Source organism: Caretta caretta, chromosome 3 (genome assembly GCF_965140235.1).
Source record: "Caretta caretta isolate rCarCar2 chromosome 3, rCarCar1.hap1, whole genome shotgun sequence".
Lineage (NCBI taxonomy): Eukaryota > Metazoa > Chordata > Testudines > Cheloniidae > Caretta > Caretta caretta.
Window position 1 is genome coordinate 95,325,270 of NC_134208.1, and position 22,768 is coordinate 95,348,037.

General features: G+C 43.0%; 1 protein-coding gene and 1 long non-coding RNA gene across 40 annotated transcripts in view; one reads left to right on the forward strand and one right to left on the reverse strand.

Annotated features, from left to right (window-relative positions):
• TRDN (triadin) overlaps positions 1 to 22,768 on the reverse strand; it is a 312,608-nt gene that overhangs the window by 179,598 nt on the left and 110,242 nt on the right. For 36 of the 38 annotated variants that reach the window (XM_075126709.1, XM_075126708.1, XM_075126699.1 and 33 more), the window contains 4 exons: positions 19,903 to 19,959; positions 15,526 to 15,585; positions 11,517 to 11,711; positions 5,626 to 5,685 (listed from right to left, as the gene is read on the reverse strand). In XM_075126709.1, the coding sequence (XP_074982810.1) occupies positions 5,626 to 5,685; positions 11,517 to 11,711; positions 15,526 to 15,585; positions 19,903 to 19,959 (372 nt within the window). The remainder of the gene's footprint in view (positions 1 to 5,625; positions 5,686 to 11,516; positions 11,712 to 15,525; positions 15,586 to 19,902; positions 19,960 to 22,768) is intronic. The other 2 variants (XM_075126696.1, XM_075126694.1) reach the window with 2 other exon arrangements.
• The window catches only part of LOC125634215 (uncharacterized), an 83,527-nt gene that overhangs the window by 24,976 nt on the left and 35,783 nt on the right, over positions 1 to 22,768 (forward strand). For both annotated transcript variants that reach the window (XR_007355832.2, XR_012667657.1), the window contains one exon: positions 3,417 to 3,589. This is a non-coding gene — a long non-coding RNA (uncharacterized LOC125634215). The remainder of the gene's footprint in view (positions 1 to 3,416; positions 3,590 to 22,768) is intronic.

A 22,768-nucleotide genomic window follows, 5' to 3' on the forward strand; every position in this document is an offset into this window, starting at 1 on the left:
AGGGATATGGATAGGATTCGGGGCGGTCAGAGGGCAGGGCACAGGAGGGTTGACTGGGGGCAGGCATCCTGGGGGGGGCAGTCAGGAAGGAGGGGGAGTTGGATGGGGTGTCAGGGGGCAGTCAGGGGCGAGGGTTCTGGGGGCAGTCAGGGGACAGGGAACAGGGGTGGTTGGATGGGGTAGGGGTCCCGGGGGGGCAGTCAGGAATGAGAGGAGGGGTTGGATGCGGTGGCAGGGGCGGGGGTTCTGGGGGCGGTCAGGGGACAGGGAGCAAGGGGATGGATGGGGCAGGGGTCCCAGGGGGGCCATCAGGGAACAGGGTGGGTTGGGTGGGGCAGGAGTCCCGAGGGGGGCGTCAGGTGGCGAGAAGCAGCGGGGTGGGGGGGGATGGATGGGGGACAGGGGCTGGGCCACGCCTGGCTGTTTGGGGAGGCACAGACTCCTCTACCCAGCCCTCCATTCAATTTCCGAAACCCGATGTGGCCCTCAGGCCAAAAAGTTTGCCCACCCCTGCTCTAATATGATGGGTGGGGGAAGTGGATAGGAAACAATATAGTGTACATTTGAAGAGAAGAAAAATATTGTCTCTGGCGTTCTCAATGAAACACTGGTTTCAAACAAACAAAAGCCATGTAAAGCTGGAGGTAGTTTCATCATGCTCGATTTCACTGACCAAGACATCCAAAAGACAAGGGGGAGAGGGTGTCGGTGGAGGAAGAGGGTCTGGCCAGAATCTACTGCCCTTCAGCGATCCTTGGAGATCATTGCAACTCCTGGGAGTGTGCCATTTTACACCAAGAGCCAAAAAGACCCTTGCAGCCTGAAGCTGCAAAAGGTGGCAAAAAGGCACATTTTCTACCTCCCCCTAGCTCCCCTTCCAGCTCTGCCTACTGAGAGGTGCAGCTCAGAATCGAGAAGTACCACTTTCGCCCTGCAGTGCACAAATTAGACAGCTCTATTTCAAACAGGAATTGATTCAGGGAAGTTCTATGGCCTCTTCTATACAGGAGGTCAGAATAGATTACCACAGTGGTCCCTTGTGGCCCTGGAATCTATGACATGCATTGCCATTGGCATGCAGAGACAGAGGGGAATACAATAAGCCCCTCCCCTTGGGTGACTGCACAAAGGCATTTCATTATAGCAACCCTTGTTCTCCCTGCACTCTGCAGAGCACATGACATGTCCATTGGCACATCCCCATGGGGAACAAGCAGGCAAAAAAGGAGGTGAGGATGAAGTGAGGACATGGCACCAGACAGAGCAGAGCAGCGCCAGTGCATGAAGGGGAGTAATCTGCTCCATTTTAAGAGAGCAATCCATTAGACTACATGTGTGCGCAAGTGCCCATCCACATGAGTGAGGATTTCACCCTCCGTAAGGACATAAAAGGGAAATCAAAGCCAAGTGAAGCTACTAACCCTGAACATGAACTCTAGCAGATGTGATATAAAACTCCGAGTAAGTAATAGCAAAGGTGTTATTCAGAACAAAGCTCCATTTATATAAAACTAATTTCAAGTGCATCAGATGTCCTGTAGGTAACCCACCCTTTGACAGTCAGTGGGACCCCGATACGACGAGGACTACGTTGTGCCTGATAGTCACTGGCCTGAATGGAATCTGGTACAAAGAGAACCAATGAGAACTAATGTTGCTCAGCATCTCTGAAAATACAGCCACATATTTAGCTAACTAGCTTCAGACGCACCTGAGTTTGAAACTTTTGGCCTTAATTGTCATGTGCTATTCACCTTTAGACGTCTACTATAAGTAAATAGTTACCCCCTCTACATTAGCAATTTATTGAGGACCAGATGATGGACCTGTTTTTATGCTAAATAGCACCTTATTCTATGATAGTCCAACAAGGATCAATGGGATATTCTTGGAGGAAAAGGCTACTCAGCGTGAATAAATTCAGTAAAATCCACTAGTAAACAGTGACCCACTACACACATATGACACTGACAATTACAAAGACTCTCATGTTTCATGGAGCAAGCTCATCAACTAAGGTCAGGAAGAAACTTCCCCCTGTGATACAGTAGCACACAATCGGATAGATGTGTAGATCTCAAATTTTCTCAGAAATATTTAGTCTAGATCATTTTTGGGTACAAGGTACTGCATAAGATGGACCATTGGTGTCGTCCAACATAGCTACTATGGAGATCTGATCCAGCTCCCATTTAAATTAATGGCTAAAGTCCCATAGATTTCAGCTGTGCTGGACTGAGTGCTATGTTCCTATCTATGGCATTTTTAAAAAAATTCTGCACAAACTAGAAACTGGATAGAGCAGCTATAGATGAAACCTCAGTTACTAACTGACAGCAGTGCAATTCTTGAAGTAGAATCAGGATTAGGACCTAAGACAGTGACTGACTAGGGCAACAACTGACCAGTTTGGGGGTATAGCCATACTACAATAGAAACACAGGGAAGTCAGCTAAGGCACAATGGGAGCAGCCACCAGGGGGTGGATGGGGAGGGGAGAGGGAGAATGTATCTTGGCAAAATATTTTAGTTTCACCAAGAACAGAAGTGTCAGTTTCACTCACTTTCTAAGCCTCCAACTGCAAAGTCTACAGGAAATTGACAAAAGGGACCATGTTTCTCTCTCATTACAAAAATGCCACCTTACAAACTTCAGGGAGATTGCACAGATGTAAAAAAGGGCATACGTTTTTCCAATATATCTTTAGATAGCCAGTCAGGAGGTTAAATTCAAGACTTAGTATTATTTAATTTTTATTTATTTGTCATACTGTCAAACTATATTGAAGGGTACATTTTTCGCTGTTCATTCTAGTATAAAATTTTAAGAAAACAGAAATCATTCTATATTGCCAGTGCTTAACATATTTGCCACCTAACCAGGTATATTAAATAAACTATATATTTTTCTGTACATAAAAATGTCCCATTATAATAAAAATAGACCATTTGGGAACACTGTTGGTATGAATGAAGTCCTCTAAAGCAACAACAAATATCATTAAACAATAATAATGTTTACTATTATTATGAATCCATGTAGTCCACATAATATCTAAGGATAGTACTCTGCTCACACTAAACCTAAGTAGATGGAAGTTCAAATTCAGCAGACATGGAACTTCCATCATATAAATACTAAACACAATTTTTTCTCTTCCATAAACATAAATATTGGATTTGACAGAAATTAGTTTTGGACTGAGAGTGCTGCTATGCTGGGTGGAGTTGCAGTTAAACTCCTTAGTTTAGCTGTGCTGAGATCCCCTGGTTAGGATAACACATCAGCTATTCAATGTTCTAAAACATGAGCTCATGTGGAGATTAATTAAAATAGGTTTTAAGGTTAATTAGATAATAAGGACATTAAAGTTACTGATAATGTGACACTGTTATTACTCTATATTTCTATACAGAAAAGGAATTTAAAAGACTGGTACAGTCTGACCACTGTGAAATGAACATGTTGGCTTAGGAAGAGACTATTTGAGCTGCAGCTGGTAGTGCCATTCTGGATGCTTTTTGTGGAGAGTACAGAACTCAGCATATCTGACCTTTACCTTGAATCACCTCATCAGAAAGAAGTGAGGTATGTGCTGGATGTTTCAGTGTTTTTCTTCACTGACTGTGAATGGAATGGCTTGTTTTATGGGAAATGCCCTATTTTACTATTCACAGATACAATTAAAATTGCTTAATAGCTACAATTCACTGGGTTGTACTTGAGGTGGTAAATAGATTCAGCAGGACTAAAAGTAATTGCCACTCAACCAGTTGTGAGGGATAGAGTACAGAACGAATCCCCTCTTAGACACCCTTTAATAAGGCAATAGTCAACATTAAAGAGCTGTAGAGTAACTTCATGAGTGATAAGAGTCATAGAGAAGCTCAAAGTGTATAGCTACCTGACTCCCCCCCAAAAAACATGTTTACACTGTGATGCTGCATCAGTATGACTATCATGATATTTTGAGACAATGCCATGAGGCAAACATGGCAGAGTAGCATCATGCCACATTTTGGGGATTTTCAAAAATTCTACTTGATGCAGCCTCCCTCTCCTCTCCACCCACTCCTAACCCTTCCAACTTCCTGGATGTTGGAAATGGCAAAACAAATTTACCTCAACAACCCTAGTTCCTTTACAAGGCAACCCTGCTCTGCCTCAGGGGTGTGTCAATCAACGTGGGGAGAGCTTCTGTGAAGGATGCTCGGCTTGAAGAGGAGCAGACAAAGCAAAAGAAGCTGCAATCATCCTTGCAAATGCCAGGAGAGCCATAAGTGAGATTTTGAAGAACCCCAGGAAGCTGTCTTAATATTAAAACTTATCAGGGTCTCTGAAACAATGATCAAGTTTTGCTAACCTTTTGGTCAACGTGATTGCAGTTCCAGACCAATGCCCTCCACTTGGATCTGCTTTCCCTGACAGGACCTGGGCCAATGTAATATTTTCCTGTCTTTTAATGGGAACAGGCTCTCTTTCCAGCTAGTCTTCTCCCCATCTTCATTTTTTTTTTGGAGCGGGGGGGGGGCAACAAAGAAAGGAGGGATGGGGAGTAACAAAACAGACCCTCTCCCCATTTCTCCAAAATCCTATGAACTTTGCAGGGAACTGAACACCCTACCCCTTCCCTTTTCCTAGCATGATGCAGGATAACCTGCACATATTCCTCCATTTCTGCTGCTGCCCCTTCACTGCCAGTTGCCTCCTTCTGGGGCAGCTCAGCCCCACAAGGAAAGCACCTGTGTCAGGAAGATTCCTCAGGGCAAATAACGAAACAACAGGGACAATGCATAAAGCACTAATTGATAAATCTAGGTCTAAAATGGATGTGTAACCTCTTGAACAAATAAGCAGTTACACAAAGCTTGACTGAATTCATATCCCTGGATATTCAAACGTTGACTGTTCCCATAAAAACTTCAGCAAATTTTGTTTCATTTAAAGGGTATGTGTCCTCTTTCTGAGATTATGTCCTCTCTGAAATAGTGCCACTTCTATTGTACACTTGGCACCATGATTCTAGAAAAAAATATCAGTTAAATAAGATTAGGACAGTTGAACTGACTTAATGCCCTGGGACCAACTCAGTTCTCAGTCATCAACAATGGTTCTCTCTTCATTTTGCTACGAAATGAGTGTGTGTTTGAAGAAATGAGTGTGTGGTGTGTGTGTGTGTCAGAGGGGAGATAAAGCAAAAAAAGTGATAGATCAGATGAGAGATTTCATACATTAAAAACAATAAAGGTTTTCAATGCAGTTTCAGTTCTTGTGAAAATTAAGTATCCTGGAGTTATTGTTTGTGGAAAAAACATATTAAGATATTACTCCATTGTCCTTTCTTGGCACAAAGGGATTATGATAGATTTTAGCATTTGCTATAGTTTCCCATGACTACACTTTTTGATTACCCTTAATTTTAATTCATGCAATTGCAGAATGAAAAGTTAAAAGCTCTAATAGTACAGCCATTAGTTCTTATGCTTTATTTAAAAATTCTATTTGCACACTGTTGCCATTTTGCAGCCTTTAAAAAATACAAAACAAACTTTAGTGCATAAAAAGCAGAACTTCTCAGAAAAACAAAGACTAGTAGAACAGAGTTCAACGATGTATAAAAATACCTGTATAAAAATCCCCTTGCGCAAACATGTCAATCACATAGCGACAGAACGCATATTGATCTAACAGAGCAGAAAGGAAAAAGAGCAATGAGGAAACTAAGTTTAAAGGCCTTTTTTTCCATGCAGCAATGAAGATAAAGCTTAGCAGTGACAAATCACATTTTTGGCTATTTTTGTGATGTTTTCTCTGGGTATTTTTTTCCAGCCTTAAAGTAATTCTCTCTCTCTCTCTCTCTCTCTCCCTCTCTCTCTCACACACACACACACACACACACGACTGTTCAGGGTCTTATTTCAGGCCACCAGGTCATAGACTTCAGAGTTAAAGCTGGAACTCTGTCTTTAAGTCCTCATTCTGTGTTCAGGTATTGAAGTACAGTTAGGGGTGATATTCACCTGCATAAAGTTTGAGTAGTATTAAGGTTCTAAGTGGGGGAGGTTAGAGAAGTGGAATTCACCACTAACCCAGCACCAGCTGCACAGCTCCCCATGCTGCTATTCCTGCCTTTGAACTAGAAAAACAGCCATAATCCTTCAGTGCTGGTTTCAACTTTAGGGCCCAATCTGGCAAACACTATCACGTGTTATGCTTGTGAGCCAGAGTTTTGCTTATGAACCAGAGTTTTTCCATTAAAGTCAATGAGACTACTCACAGTGGAAAGGTAATGGCAGGAGCACACTCTTAGTTCTGAATTTCCTCACTTCAGTGGATTTAAGACAGAACCTTTATATCATGTCATCTTCAATTTCTGAACATGGCTTAGTGAGGAATTTAAATTTTTTATTCACTGGTTACTTTTAAACAGAAGAAGAGTATAAAAATATTGCTAGGGCATGTAGGAATGTTATCAGGAGGGCCAAATCGCACCTGGAGCTGCAGCTAGCCAGAGATGTCAAGAGTAACAAGAAGGGTTTCTTCAGGTATGTTGGCAACAAGAAGAAAGCCAAGGAATGTGTGGGCCCCTTACTGAATGAGGGAGGCAAACTAGTGACAGAGGATGTGGAAAAAGCTAATGTACTCAATGCTTTTTTTGCCTCTGTCTTCACTAATAAGGTCAGCTCCCAGACTGCTACGCTGGGCATCACAAAATGGGGAAGAGATGGCCAGCCCTCTGTGGAGATAGAGGTGGTTAGGGACTTTTTAGAAAAGCTGGACGTGCACAAGTCCATGGGGCCGGACGAGTTGCATCCGAGAGTGCTGAAGGAACTGGCGGCTGTGATTGCAGAGCCATTGGCCATTATCTTTGAAAACTCGTGGCGAACCGGGGAAGTCCCGGATGACTGGAAAAAGGCTAATGTAGTGCCAATCTTTAAAAAAGGGAAGAAGGAGGATCCTGGGAACTACAGGCCAGTCAGCCTCACTTCAGTCCCTGGAAAAATCATGGAGCAGGTCCTCAAAGAATCAATCCTGAAGCACTTGCATGAGAGGAAAGTGATCAGGAACAGCCAGCATGGATTCACCAAGGGAAGGTCATGCCTGACTAATCTAATCGCCTTCTATGATGAGATTACTGGTTCTGTGGATGAAGGGAAAGCAGTGGATGTATTGTTTCTTGACTTTAGCAAAGCTTTTGACACGGTCTCCCACAGTATTCTTGTCAGCAAGTTAAGGAAGTATGGGCTGGATGAATGCACTACAAGGTGGGTAGAAAGCTGGCTAGATTGTCGGGCTCAACGGGTAGTGATCAATGGCTCCATGTCTAGTTGGCAGCCGGTATCAAGTGGAGTGCCCCAAGGGTCGGTCCAGGGGCCGGTTTTGTTCAATATCTTCATAAATGATCTGGAGGATGGTGTGGATTGCACTCTCAGCAAATTTGCGGATGATACTAAACTGGGAGGAGTGGTAGATACGCTGGAGGGGAGGGATAGGATACAGAAGGACCTAGACAAATTGGAGGATTGGGCCAAAAGAAATCTGATGAGGTTCAATAAGGATAAGTGCAGGGTCCTGCACTTAGGACGGAAGAACCCAATGCACAGCTACAGACTAGGGACCGAATGTCTAGGCAGCAGTTCTGCGGAAAAGGACCTAGGGGTGACAGTGGACGAGAAGCTGGATATGAGTCAGCAGTGTGCCCTTGTTGCCAAGAAGGCCAATGGCATTTTGGGATGTATAAGTAGGGGCATAGCGAGCAGATCGAGGGACGTGATCGTTCCCCTCTATTCGACATTGGTGAGGCCTCATCTGGAGTACTGTGTCCAGTTTTGGGCCCCACACTTCAAGAAGGATGTGGATAAATTGGAGAGAGTCCAGCGAAGGGCAACAAAAATGATTAGGGGTCTGGAACACATGAGTTATGAGGAGAGGCTGAGGGAGCTGGGATTGTTTAGCCTGCAGAAGAGAAGAATGAGGGGGGATTTGATAGCTGTTTTCAACTACCTGAAAGGGGGTTCCAAAGAGGATGGCTCTAGACTGTTCTCAATGGTATCAGATGACAGAACGAGGAGTAATGGTCTCAAGCTGCAGTGGGGGAGGTTTAGATTGGATATTAGGAAAAACTTTTTCACTATGAGGGTGGTGAAACACTGGAATGCATTACCTAGGGAGGTGGTAGAATCTCCTTCCTTAGAGGTTTTTAAGGTCAGGCTTGACAAAGCCCTGGCTGGGATGATTTAACTGGGAATTGGTCCTGCTTTGAGCAGGGGGTTGGACTAGATGACCTTCTGGGGTCCCTTCCAACCCTTATATTCTATGATTCTATGAATCCAAAGTTCACTCTCACAGGCATGTTTGAAAGTTCAGTCCACCTGTAAACTGAGGAGCTGATTTTGCCGATAGACCCAATGGCTTCCTTAGACCCCATAATATTCCATGTTAAATTTTCTCATTCAATAACATTTTAGAATCATAGAATATCAGGGTTGGAAGGGACCTCAGGAGGTCATCCGCTCAAAGCAGGACCAATTTCCAATTTTTGCCCCAGATCCCAAATGGCCCCCTCAAGGATTGAACTCACAACCCTGGGTTTAGCAGGCCAATGCTCAAACCACTGAGCTATCTCTCCCCCCCCCCCTTTCTAACAGAGTGTTTTGTTAATATGATTTTAGAACTTTTCAAAGTCCAATAAAAGAGAAAAAGAGAGAGAGAGAGAGAGAGAGAGAGAGAGAGTTTACTCAACAGGAATATAAACAGGGCCCTGTGTACACTGCAATTCAACAGCTGTGGAAGTTGCCACAGAATCATGTTCCAGATGCTAAGCTTTAATTTTTTTTTAAATGAAACTAAGAAGGTCAGGATACCTGGCATTAGGCTTCTCAGGTTATATCTACATCACACATTAAGGAGTGATTGCAGTGCAGACTGGCATACCCACATTAGCCTTAATCTAGCTGGTGTGAGAAATAGCGGTAGTAAGGCCATGGTGGCATAGGCTTTGGTGGTGGCTAGCCATCCTAGTATGAGCCCATCAGGGGCTCTGGGTACATATTGTGTTTGCTGGCCTGTGCCAGGTTCCATGCCACTGTTTCTTCACTGATACTGTCTTGTTACCTGTGCTTGTTAGATTAAAGCTATCACACCTTCATTTGTGGTGTAGATGTACTTTAAGTCTAAAAAGTGACCAAGAAATGCTAGCACCAATTGATTTCAACTTTAGGCACCCATTGTGAAAAACCTTGGTCAAAGTTTCTAACATTTGCAGGGGTGAAGAAAATCGTTCAGTTGTGGACTGAGTGCAAACTGATTGCAGGGATGTCTGCTTAAGTCTGCAGTTAGCTTGAAACAATAGCTCTAATGGAAAGGTAAACTGCCCCATTCATCTCAAAGATATGTTAATTTTGAAAGCTAATGATGACAGTTTAAATGTCAACATTGTTTAACCATTGATGATTTTAGGACTAACATCCAGTTAGCGTACTTCTCCAATAATCCCAGACCGCCTCCAAACCTTCCTAGCCTAGGAGACCAAACAAAACAAAAAAATACCATTTATCCCCTACTCACCTATCAAACCGAGCAGCTTTGACAACTTCTGTTATGTAATTATGTGTTTTCCAAAAAAAAAAATAAAGATTACGCAAGCTTTTGAAAATTAAAAATGTAGAACCAACATAAATTCAATTAGAAACTTACATAACAGAAATTACAGAGTGCTGATGGTATTGTTTATGTTCATACTTAATTCCCCCAAATCTCAATATTTAATTTATCTCAAGCTGCTGCAAGATTTCCTGCCACTGCCCTGGAGTGCCACAGAATTCCAGTCCCTTGCTGTAGAATTCAGGTCAAGCTTCCCATGGAGTACAAAGATCCTTGACTATAAACAGTTCTTGTGAAGCCTTTAAAGTCTACTGTATCATTCTGTAAAGGACCGCAAAAAAATAAATGTTTATCTGATAAATCCAAAAGTGGCTGGAAAAACTATTTTCTTAAAAAAATTCTACATATGAATTTATAAAGATATAATTTTGATTGAAAACCTAATAATCCATTCGGATTGGGTACAGTCTGTCTGTCAACAAACACATAGGGACTTTAAGGTATTTGGCTGGCACAAGTGCATTAAGTCTATGCACTAAAATAAAAATATTCTGTGAAACAAGAAAAGGACACATGAAAGAAAAATGAATCCTCCCAAAGGGCCCATCCAAAGCCTAATGAAGGCAATAGACGGGCTCCCATTGACTTCAGTGGGTTTGAGATCAGGGCCTAAAGGCATTAGTCCATTATTGACTAGAAGCCTGCAACATTTCATATATATGAAAGACCATTTTTTAACCTGAGGAAGGCAAAAACAGATCTGAACTAGTTTCTTTCCCCTTTATGTTACTGTAATTTTAAAACAGTCAAAAAATGTTTAATTATTCCTAGGTAGAGATATTTTATGCTAAATTTCAGTCCTCGGAATTTTTTTTTAGTTACTTTGCCCCTGAAAATAATGTTTTGTAATGGAAATGCAGTCATAATGTTGAATTGCCATAACACAAATAACACTACTGTTGTATATGAAACAGTAAGATGATCATGTTCCCATTTATGTCAATGGGAAATTTTTGTCAATGATATCAATGCAAGAAACATGCCCTCAGGATTTCAAATAAAGATGCAATTTTCCATTGATACTTGATACTTCAGGGCCAAAGATTCATTTTAAGTGAAGGTTTCCTATTGAAAGAAGGATTTACTTCAGGGTTTCCACCTTGTAACGCCATCACACTGGAGGTGAATTGATTTGGAAACATCTGATATTCACCAGTGTTCTCAGATATGCTGCCGTCACTTTGAATCTGAACCAATTTCTCAGAGCCTGAGCCTGAAAAAAGTGTTGAGTGCATCCTGCAATGTGCCAAGCTCCTAACATAGTGAATAGGAACTGAGGTGACTGACGCCTTGCAGGAAAAGCACAGCACCTTGGTGGATCAGTCCACTGGTCAAAACAATCAGGGTGCAGGAAGCTGCTTTAATCTCCTCACGTTCCATTATGCCTAAAAGGTTCCAGTGTTTCATGTGAAAACTAAATTTAGCTGGAATGTAAACAAATGTAAAAAATGCTAACTCAACAGATAATGAGTGTCAGGAAAGGAGCCATGTTTTTCCTAGGCCTCCAAATCTTTTAACAATTATTTTCAGAAGTCTAAACATGTATATTTTAGGTAAAATATTCAGTAATTGTGAACACTGGTCCTTGTTTTCTCAATGAAACATTCACATGCAAAATGAATCTTTAGCTATGTCACTAACAGTTGTCATGCTGGCGGCTTAGCTTAAGCATCTTTGTTTGTTTCGTTTCCATTTAGTGATCTGAGACCCAATGGGGATTGGCAGATACTATTATTTTTTTTTCCATGTCTGCAGTTTGACTTTGATCTCTGCCAGCTTTAAGTTCACTGTCTCTGTTTCTTTCCCACTACTCTTTTAGGATCTTCAGCTGATTCCTCCTGGTTTTGTTTACCTTTCTTTTCTGATTTTGTTTCAGCCTTCACTGCTTTCTCCTCCTTCACTTTCGGTTTGGCCTTTATTAACCCAATGTCCTCTACTTTTGCTTCTGTCTGCTTGCCTTTTTCAGCTGTCTTTGTTTCAGCTTTTCCATCTTTCACTTCCTTTTTAACTTTTTCTTCAACTTTGGTGCTCTTCGCTTTCTTCTCTTCTGCACGTAATAAAGAAATGTGTCAAAATCATTCTTTCCTGAATAAATAACATCAAGCACTTTTAAATTCAATTAATCATAATGTATTATTTCTTTAGTGCTAACAATTTACACAACAACAACAAAATACAGGTAGTCCCTGTCCTGAACAGCTTACCGTCTAATCAAGATGGACACAGAGAACAAGACAGAATGGGAAGCCCAAAGGAACAAAGGCATATAAATCACTCTAAACAAACTAGTGGATAAAATACTAAGAAGTTCTATTCCTTTTATAAAGTGTATTAATGATATACAGTGCCTTTCATTATGAGGAGGGAAATAATGTTCTTCCTGCCATAGTAATGAGTCAAGTGACTCATTCTGGTGATGCCATGATCTTATTCTGTTACTATGGGCAACTCATAACCAGTTTCTGCCTCAGCTGCTCTATATGTAACATTGGATATAAGGACAGTGCTCTGCCTTGCTGGTATATTACATGGCTTTGTTGTTAAGGTTTGTTAAGTTCTTTGAGATCATCAGATGCAAGACGCTACACAAGTGAAATGTTTTCACTCTATCTGAGAGCACTTAGAGCTGAGCAGGAAATGATTTTCGCATCTCATTGGAATCTGAGATACTGAAAATTTGTTACATTCTGAGTTGGGACAAAAAGACAAAAATCTAAAAGAAAATTGCAAACTGAAAAGCTGAACAAAATTTCAGATAGATTAATCGACACATTTCATTTTGATAATTTTGAAATTCATTTTGACTGACTTTTTCAACTTTTTAATTATTTTTATTATCAGTTAGTTTACATTTCAATATGAAAAGCCAATTTTTCAAACTTTTTTCCAAACCAACCCTTTCCCACAGAAAGTTTCATTTTTGATGAATCAGTGTTTTCTGATGAAAAAAAATTTTCATGGAAAATTTTCTGACCAAGTAATGAATTAAGCTTCACAACACCTGCCTGGTTGGGAATTAGAAAATTATTATACTTCTTTCAAATATGTGTAAAAGGAGGAACACACAATGATTAAAGACCCTATCAATCACCCATTAAAGTCAATGGAGAGATTCCCATTAATTTCAGTGGAGCCGGATCAGGACCTACATGACTTGCCCACGGTCAGAGTAGCCAGTCAGTGACACAATCAGAAACAATCAGATCTACTGGATCCAAGCTTTGCAATCCAAGCGTATATGTAGCCAGTCATTAAGAGGAAAGCATCTCTAAGAACTGCAATACGGTACAGTTTCTAGTTTAGTTAGGTCAGGCTGGGTCACACCTACAATACACAAGCTGCAGTTTTCTACAACATCTTACCTTAATAAAATCATTGTGATTATTAATAATATCTAGCCTTATCTGGTGAAGAACTGTTTTTCAGAGTCCTTTTTTATTCTTAAATGGCTCCCTCTAATTAAGAGCACCCGTAGTACACTTCTGCCAGTGCACAAGTAACCTTGCCAACCTTATGATACCTTGAATCTGGAGAGTGAGCCCAAGTTTGGTAATAATGAATCATCCATGATTTTGTGTGCTAATGTTGTGACATCATCATAGGTGATGGCTCACTAACTATCATCATCAGGTGATATTCTCACTGCAGACTGTATCAGATTGGCCTCTAGACAATTACACATTAAAGACTGTGGAAGCTACTAAAAACAGTTTTCAGATGCAGTCATCCAGGGGCCAATCTGATACACAGTCCTCAGTGGAAATGTCAGGCACTTTACAGGATGGGGCACCAAATAGAGAACAGGTCTAATCAAGCCACATGCAGCTGTAGCCAGGTCAGTCCTAGGATATTAGAGAGAAGATAGGTGAGATACCTTTTATTAAAGCATCTTCTGTTGGTGAGAGAGAAAAGCTTTCGAAGAGCTCTTCTTCAGATCTGGAAAACTAATCAAGCCATAAGCAGACACTTCAAGCTGCATCAGGAGCATAATAAGTAGTGTGCACTAATTAACTTATTTGAGCATAAGCTTTCGTGAGCTACAGCTCACTTCATCGAATGCATTCAGTGCATTCAGCTGTAGCTCACAAAAGCTTACGCTCAAATAAATTGGTTAGTCTCTAAGGTGCCACAAGTACTCCTGTTCTTTTTGCGAATACAGACTAACACAGCTGCTACTCTGAAACCACTAATTAACCTGGTTTTTCAGAGCCCAAGCTCCAAATTCTGTTTATGTGCCTGTAAATGAAGTTGATGGGAGCTGAGAGCATGTGCCTGAGGGTAGAATTTAGCCCTCTCTAAGTGTGCTGCTTCTGAAACTCTCAAGGTTATTTGACCTTGAGGCAGAACTCTAGAAGTTGCTGCAAAATTCATGTCTCCCATAATGCGGTGGTACAGCAATTCCAGCTAAACCAAGGGTGGGCAAACTTTTTGGCCCGAGGGCCACATTGGGGTTGCAAAACTGTATGGAGGGCCAGGTAGGGAAGGCTGTGCCTCCCCAAACAGCCTGGCCCCGCCCCCTATCTGACCCCTCCCACATCCCACCCCCTGACTGCCCCCATCAGAACCCCCGACCCATCCAACCCCCCTGCTCCTTGTTCCCAGACCGCCCCCTCCCGGGACCCCCCGCCCAGAGGTGAAAGTAAGTCGGTACGGTTCGGTACAGCGTACCGGCAAAAGCTGGTACGCCGTGCCAGACAGGCTTCCCTGGCAGTGATTTAAAGGGCCAGGGCTCCAGCAGCTGCGGGGAGTCCCAGGCCCTTTAAATCACCGCCAGAGCCCTGCCGCCACTACCCCGAGCAGCGGCCGGACCCCTGGCCCTTTCGGCCACTGCAGGGAGCCCCGGGTAGTGGCAGCAGGGCTCCCGCGGTGATTTAAAGGGCCCTGAGCTCCCAGCCGCCTCTGCAGCAGGTAGCTCCAGGGTGATTTAAGGGCCCTGGGACTCCCAGCCACAGCTGGAGCCCGGGGGCCTTTGAATCTTGATTTAAAGGCCCCACCTCTTCCGGTTGAGGCCACACCCCCGCTCAGTACTCCAGCATACCGGTAAATCCTTTCACCCCTGCCCTGCCCCTATCCAAACCCCCCCCCCCCGCTCCCTGTCCCCTGACTGCCCAGACCCCTATCCACACCTCCACGCTCTGACAGGCCTCCTGGGACTACCATGCCTTTCCAACCGCCCCCTGCTCCCTGTCCCCTGGCTGTTCCCAGGAACCCCCCTGACCTCCTTACCATGCTGCTCAGAGCAGCATGTCTGGCAGCTGTGCTGCTGCCTTGCTACCCTGCAGGAGCATGTAGCCCCGCCGCCCAGAGCACTGCCCGCATGGCTGCAGGGGAGGGGGGGCATCAGAGGAGGGCCCGGGGGCTAGCCTCTCTGGTGGGGAGCTCAAGGGCCAGGCAGGACGGTCCCATGGGCCGGATGTGGCCCGCGGGCCGTAGTTTGCCCACCTCTGCGCTAAAATTGGGACTGTCCCTAAAAAATTGGGATATCTGGTCACCCTACCTGGCTTGAAGTGGTTTCCAGTATATAAAAGGCTTACAGTTTGGTTCAATAGCTCTCACCTCCACTATAAAAATTATTCCAACACCCCTGCTAAAATTCTTGGCTGATCTTGTAAGTGACATTTAGTAAGCCTGCTCTCGACTTTCTCTATGATACAGTTACACATGGTTTTATTCTGATTATCTTCAGCGATCTATTTTTTGTACTATCTTAAAGAAGATCAACAAGTATATTTTATTTACTAAAAATTCCCAGTATATCGCTTACTTTCATACACATTCACTCTCTGCTTACTCAAAATAAAGGTTAAACTTTTCAGCATAAACTGTTGTAAAATTAAAATGTAATGAAAAGGAACAGTTACCTTTAGGAGGAGCTTTCTTTTCAACTTTTTCCTCTCTTTCAGGTTTGTCTTTTTGAATTACTAAAATGAATAAAAATTATACTTTTCTTTACAAAAATTGTTGTGAAAACTGACGAAAAAGAGTTGCCAAAACACAACATCACATAATCATGACACATCTTGCGAACCTATGTCTATTTCATGTATTTACAGTTTACTTCACATTTCCCTCTTTTAAAAAAAGGTTCTGGGTTGTATGAGTCAGTTACGCACATATAAATTGGTGATGTTTTAGCAGCTATCAAACAGAACTCTGAGGTGGCATGCAGATTTAAATCACTTTTCCATGAGGTTTCATTCTGCAACACAGAAGCATATCAATATTCTACTCTGATACTTCTCTCCTTCCTCTCCCTGATTACCATTAAGCCATATTTCACGGGAACAAAACAGCGCTGAAAGTTATCTTCACTTCATTCAAGTGGCAGCTAAATAACAGCAACATTCTCTTTTAACACATTCCACTCTGGAATGGACATTCAATGCTATGGTCTCCTGGGTGTATGCTTTTTAGCTGATGTGTTTAGATGGTGTTCTTGCCAATATACGTTCTTGGGCCCCTTTATCAGGGAAAAAAAGCTACCTTGAAGTCTGCTTACTCAACCTTCAGATTTTACAGTAACAGCCGTATTAGTCTGTATCAGCAAAAAGAAAAGGAGGACTTGTGGCACCTTAGAGACTAACACATTTATTTGAGCAGAAGCTTTCGTGAGCTACAGCTCACTTCATCGGATGCATGCACCTTCAGAGGATCTCCTATGAGTAGGGGGAATTTTAAATGGTTTAGAACCATCATAATGGCTCCTACACCACAATCTCTCCCTGCAGCTAGAATTACATTCATTGCCTGGGCATCCTCATGCCCCAGTGATCCCCAGCTGCTGGAATGACCCTTAGCACTACTGGCAGCTGATGTGACACAGAACAAACCTCAGATAAGATGAGAAGTGGCCTGACACACACTGATGCAGGAAATGTGTTTGGGGGAGGGGCAGCTAAAATGAATGAGATGTGCCCTAAGCAGATCCACAGGAACTGTTGATGCACAGAATCCTCCCTCAGGATTTGGGGCTGGTCTACACTAGAAAATTAGGTTGATTTAATTACGTCAGTCAGGGGTGTGAAAAATCCACACCCGAGTGGTGTAGTTAAACCAACCTAAGTCCCTATGTAGACAGCGATTTCATTAAGCTAGCTACCACCCCTTGGGAAGATGAATTACCTATGGTGACGGGAGAATCCCTAGCTACTAATACAGCCAAAGCGCCAACCACTAACCAAACAGAACTCTTCACAAAATACATTGACCAGTCACGGGCACATTTAATACATCAAAAAATAGATGGATAGACAGGCAGAGCATACATTAGGGATGTCTGAACCTCATGGAGTTTGGGATGGAGACAGCTGGGTTTTTTTGCATTCTCAAGACTAAACTGAGTTTGTGAATTTTTATTTTCTATGAAGACCACCCCTGATTTACTTCAGGGCAATTCAATTTTAAAAAACATACTTTTCTAGCTAAGGGAAAGTTTGTGCTACACATTTAGGATAGTATATCCCAGCCGTATCCCTTCCCCCAAAGGGATACCAGATAGTAGCTGCCTTTTATTATTATAGTCACGTTTTCATTCACATTTTTCTCTCCATTCCCATTTCCTTTTTCCACACCTTTCCTTAGTGGAAGGTGAACCTAATAAAGTCTGATTCAAGCATTCCAATCCACTGTGTCACTGTGTTTGAACAGCTTCAAAATCAAGCAAAATTAATTTCCGAGAGCCCATTTTCACTCCATTAGCATATTAATGGTTCCAGATCTAATCCTAGTCTGACTAAAAAATAAGGAAGAGACAAAGATTAGAGACTACGTCTTCATTACAGAGTCAACTTGGGTGATCAGCACCAAAGTCTAAGCACCTAGGTTAATTTAGCATGGGTGCGAGTGTCTGCACTACAAAGCCCTACCCACGTTATCATGTCCTCACTCATTCTGCACTCACTTGTGTGTGTCTGGGGCATATCCCATGGTTCTTTGGATACACTCTAGCATTCATTTTCACTCAGTTGTGCCAACTGCAGGAGACACTGTCTGTCCTTTGGAGGGAATTTTGGGAAGGCCATTGGAGGACAATCAGTACTTGACGGATTTTGATTGAGTCATCACGGCGAAATAAGTGGGTACCAGACAGAGTTAAATCAGAGCCCAGGCTCAGTCTAACTGATATTCCCAGCCAAATCAGATAGCCCTGGATTAATGCACGTCTAACCCCAAGTCAGCTGTTTTTCTGAGTGGGTTGGAAGGGAGAGGAGATGCGGCTAAAACCCGGTTATGAGCCCAGCTTGTCTATGCAGTGAAGATGTACCCTAACCCAACCCAGTACAGCAGCATCTGGTCCCCAAAAAGCAAAGTCTTTAACACAAAAGTAAATATGCAGGAACCCACAGTCAATCATCAAAGATTTATAAATGCTATGGTCAACAAAGGTTTCAGAGTAACAGCCGTGTTAGTCTGTATTCGCAAAAAGAAAAGGAGTACTTGTGGCACCTTAGAGACTAACCAATTTATTTGAGCAAATAAATTGGTTAGTCTCTAAGGTGCCACAAGTACTCCTTTTCTTTATGGTCAACAAAATGAATTGGTGGAGGAGGCTAAATGAATTCGGAAAGTCTCCTATCTGAAGTGTATTTAAAGATAGGATTTTCAATTGAAAGAATACCAAAAACCCACCCGCACATGCCCTGTTGCCCCAGAATATGTGTGGTAATTGGAAGATACGTACATTTTATCCAAGGCATATTTGCCTTGCTAGACAGAAAAAGTGCAATTTCTATCAGTGAAAAACTGCACAGATCATGTGCTGGAACAAAAAGGTTGTTGCAATAAATAAAAGCAAGAAAATGAACAGCTATTTTTGGATATAAGAGAAGACACAAAGCAAGAGATGGTAAACACCATCTCAGAAGAGTCTCCACTAAATTGAAAACTGATACAAGTGAGAAAGCCTTTGTTACAGTCAAATCCCTGAATCCAGTTTTGGAGAAGAGGACAAGAAGAAACAAAAACACAATACTCAGTTGCTCATTACTCTAGCTACGCAAGAATGGTTCATGGACTCCTTGTATTACAAAACAGTAGAACTAAGCAAGAAATATGTTGTACAAAACTTAAGATAGGAATTGCTCAAGGCCTTTAGCCAAATATAGGGTTGCCAAATTTCTAATCGCACAAAACCGAACACCCTAGCCCTGCCCCTTCTCTGAGGCCCTGCCCCTTCCCCGAGGCCCCTTCCCCTGCTCACTACATTCCCTCTCCCTTGGTGGTTCGCTCTCTCCCACCCTCACTCACTTTCAATGGGCTGGAGCAGGGGGTTGGGGTGTGGAAGGGGGTGAGAGCTCCCACTGGGGGTGCAGGCTCTGGGGTGGGGCTGGGGATGAGGGGTTTGGGGTCCAAGAGGGGGCTCCAGGCTGAGGGGTAGGGCTGAGGGATTTGGAATGTGGGAGAGGGCTGGGGGTTGAGACAGGGGGTGGGGTGCAGGAGGGAGTACAGACTCTGGGCTAGGGGTGAAGGCTCTGGGGTGGGGCTAGGGATGAGGGGTTCAGGGCATAGGAGGGGTCTTTGGGCTGGGATAGGGGGTTACGGAGTGGGGGGTGAGGGCTACGGCTGGGGGTGTGGGCATCTGGGGTGGGGCCGAGGATGAAGGGTTAGGAGTGCAGGGGGGCTCCAGGTTTGGGGGAGGCTTAGGTCTGGGGCTGGGGCATGGGGTTACCTCAGAAGGCTCCTGGTTAGTGGTTCTGTGAGTCTAAGGCAGGCTCCCTGCCTGTCCTGGCTCCGCGCTGCACCCCGGAAGCGTCCAGCAGGTCCAGCTCCTAGGTGGGGGGGCTGACAAGGGGGCAGGAGGCTCCACGCATTGCTCTCACCAACAGGTACTGCCTCCCCATCTTCCATTTGCCACAGTTCCCAGCCAATTGGAGTGCAGAGCCAGTGCTCGGGGCAGGGGCAGTGCGCAGAGCTCTGTGGCCCCTGTGGCTAGGAGCCAGACCTGCTGGGTGCTTCTGGGATGCAGTGCCGTGCCAGGACAGGTAGGGACTAGCTATTAGACTTTTAACGGCCTGGTTGGCGATGCTGACCAGAGCCACCAGGGTCCCTTTTCGACCCAGCGTTCCGGTCAAAAACCAGACACCTGGCAACCCTAGCCAAATAGGCCCAAGGAAAGATTAGTTTATCATCAAAGAAGTCATTCTGAAACAACTACACACTCTAAACAGACCTCCACACCCCAAAAAGGAAAAAAGAAAAACCATAAAATAATACTAAATCTAAAACTAATCAATAATTACCTTTTGGAGGTGCTTTTTCAGCTTTCTCCTGTTTTTCAGGCTTGGTTTTGTGAGCAACTGCAAATAAACAGACACAATATTGTACTTATTTAAAAAGACAAAGAGTTCAGATGAAATGAGTAAGCAAAAAACTATTTCAACTGACACCTGGATGCTGGGGCCTGATTGTGTGAAGAAGGAACAGGGCACATTCAGCTACCATTCACTTCAACTCACAAGGTTGTCCCCAAATTAGAGAGCTCACATTTTGTTACATTTATGGATGTAGTTCATCGGAGTTCTCATTTAAAGCTCTACTCAGGAGGAAAGTTATGTTTCACTGACATTGCATGATCCTTTGCAAGAGGGCACACTGAAGGCAGCCTTGGAATAGAGTTCCACGGCCTGAGACACCTCACAGCTGAGAGTTACACTCAGGGCTTGTCTTCGCTATCGGGGTAAGTCAACCTAAGTTACGCTACTTCAATAATATGAATAACGTAGCTGGAGTCAACATAGCTTAGGTCGACTTACCCCAATGTCTTCACTGCGCTGCGTCAACGGGAGATGCTCTCTGGTCAATTTACCCTACACTTTTTGGGGAGCTGGAGTACCGGGGTCGACTGGAGAGCGCTCTGCCATTGATTTGGTGCGTCTTCACTAGACCCACTAAATTGACACCCGCTGCATCGATTGCAGCAGCATTGATCTCCCCGGTAGTTAAGACAAGCCCTCATTTTGGTTGGAAGTAGTGCAAAGTAACAACAGTCATATAGTACATCATTAATATATGGAGATGGAGAGAGAACTAGCCATAAAGAGGCCAGGCACTACATGGAACTTCTCTTCTTTAGCCAGTAGCCCGAGTCACATTCTGTAGCCCCAAAGGTAGTTGTAGAGTTGGAAGTTCCAATGTGGTTCCTCTCTCTACCAGCAGCCAAAAAACCCCTTGTGGCAGTTTTAGAGACTTTCATTTCACTGTCCATTTACATTATAAGATTCTTATAAGGACTGAGTTTTCCCCCAGTATTGAACAGCACTGATCACACAATTGGCTTAACAAAAAAATAAAAAGTAAAAGGATTTACTAAGGAAAAAGATTTATTGATATTGTAAGTCAAGTAACATGAAATTGGACAGTAGATGTTTGTAGGACAGAACCATTACACTGTAAGCTCTTTACAGACACACAATACAGGCCCCTACTCTAAAAGCACCAAGCACAGTTTGGAGCATAAAATAAATGAGTAGTTCTACCTCAACTAGAAGTTATGGGCCTGATGCAGGAAATTGAGTGAAATTCTATGCCCTAACTTATGCAGGAGGCCAGACTAGATGATCATAATGGTTCCTTCTGGCCTTAAAATCTATTACAATCTTAGATCTGCTCCAATAGTAATAATAGTAAGAATGCAAACACTGAGGTTCATGCAAAGTTTGACAAATTCACAAATTGTGCCCAGATTGCAATTTTGCCATTCTTACCACCGCATAGACACTTTCGCAATAAAAATATTGGGGAAATGAACACATTTACCTCAGGACATCATTGTGCTATTTTCAATGTGTAAACCCATGTTAAATGAAGATAATAGCAAAGCTCTGTCTCAGGCTGACTTGTTTTTAGAAGGTGAAAAAACAAAAAGTGGAGGTGAAATAAAAGAGTGTTTAGTTTTCACCAGTCGTGCCAAAGCCGAAGATGTGATTCTACTAAATGCCAGCTTCACTGCTGGTGAGACTTGTTGACTCTTGCTAAGCTTTGTTTATGTGTTCAAATTATTTCAGCCAAAAGCAGTTTTGTCAATAGCACATCCATAGCTGGTTAACCTCCAGGTGAAGATCTTTAAGAACTGAAGGTCCATGAAATCACTGAAATCTAATTATACTGGAAGGTACCGATACATTTTTATATGGAAAAAATAGAATAATCCAGACGTACAAATATTACCTTCCCACTCACCTCAGGCAAGTATTTTTTTGGGACTGTCAAGTATAATAATGATCGGGGATTTATTATTATAACTCATCAACATAAAGGGCATGTGAGTAGATTTTGTACTTTGGATTTATTTTAATGGCATTTTCATAGAACAATCATCTCCTGGAGTTAAAAGGTACCAATGAAGTAGTTCATATGACAGTGGGCATCTGGAAAGATCACGGAGACCACTCAAGATGTCAAAATGTATGCAGCATGAGAGTAGAGTCTGTAAACAGATGTACGCACCATCTCTAAGGTCTCCCGTGTTTGTTTTCATTTCCCATCCCTATCGAAATACAGCCTGCCTTGATGGCACAACAGTGGTACCATGAGAGTAACTAATCAAGAAAAGCGAAGCTAACAGAGTTGACAAGTTGAACAACTGCCCTAGGAATGCTTCAGTTGGGTAATTTTGTTGTTTGTTTTTTTTAATTATGCGGTTGCTTCTGAAGCATGGATAAAAAAACAACAACATTTTTTATTGGCTACTAATGATAAAATCACCCTCTGCTTAATTACACATGTAATTGTGAGGGCATAATAATACCATGCTTTGTTTTATTTTAAGCTTCCATTTCACAAATAAAAATAAAGTACATTCTTATGAATGGGTTTCTGTCTCTCACTTCTCAACACATCCAGGTCAGGCAATAACACAGGGAGTTCTGTAATTTGCTGTTGGCATAGGCCACATAGGTGCTGGAACTAGGGGCACTGGGGTGCTGCCACACCCCCTGGCTTGAAGTGGTTTCCATCATATACAGGGTTTACAGTTTGGTTCGATGGCTCTCAGCACCCCCACTATACAAATTGTTCCAGCACCCCTGATAGGCCAATAACAAATTACTATCCCCCAGTGCAAGAATGAAGAAAGGAAGAAATTCTTCCACAGAGGGATGTTGTTGA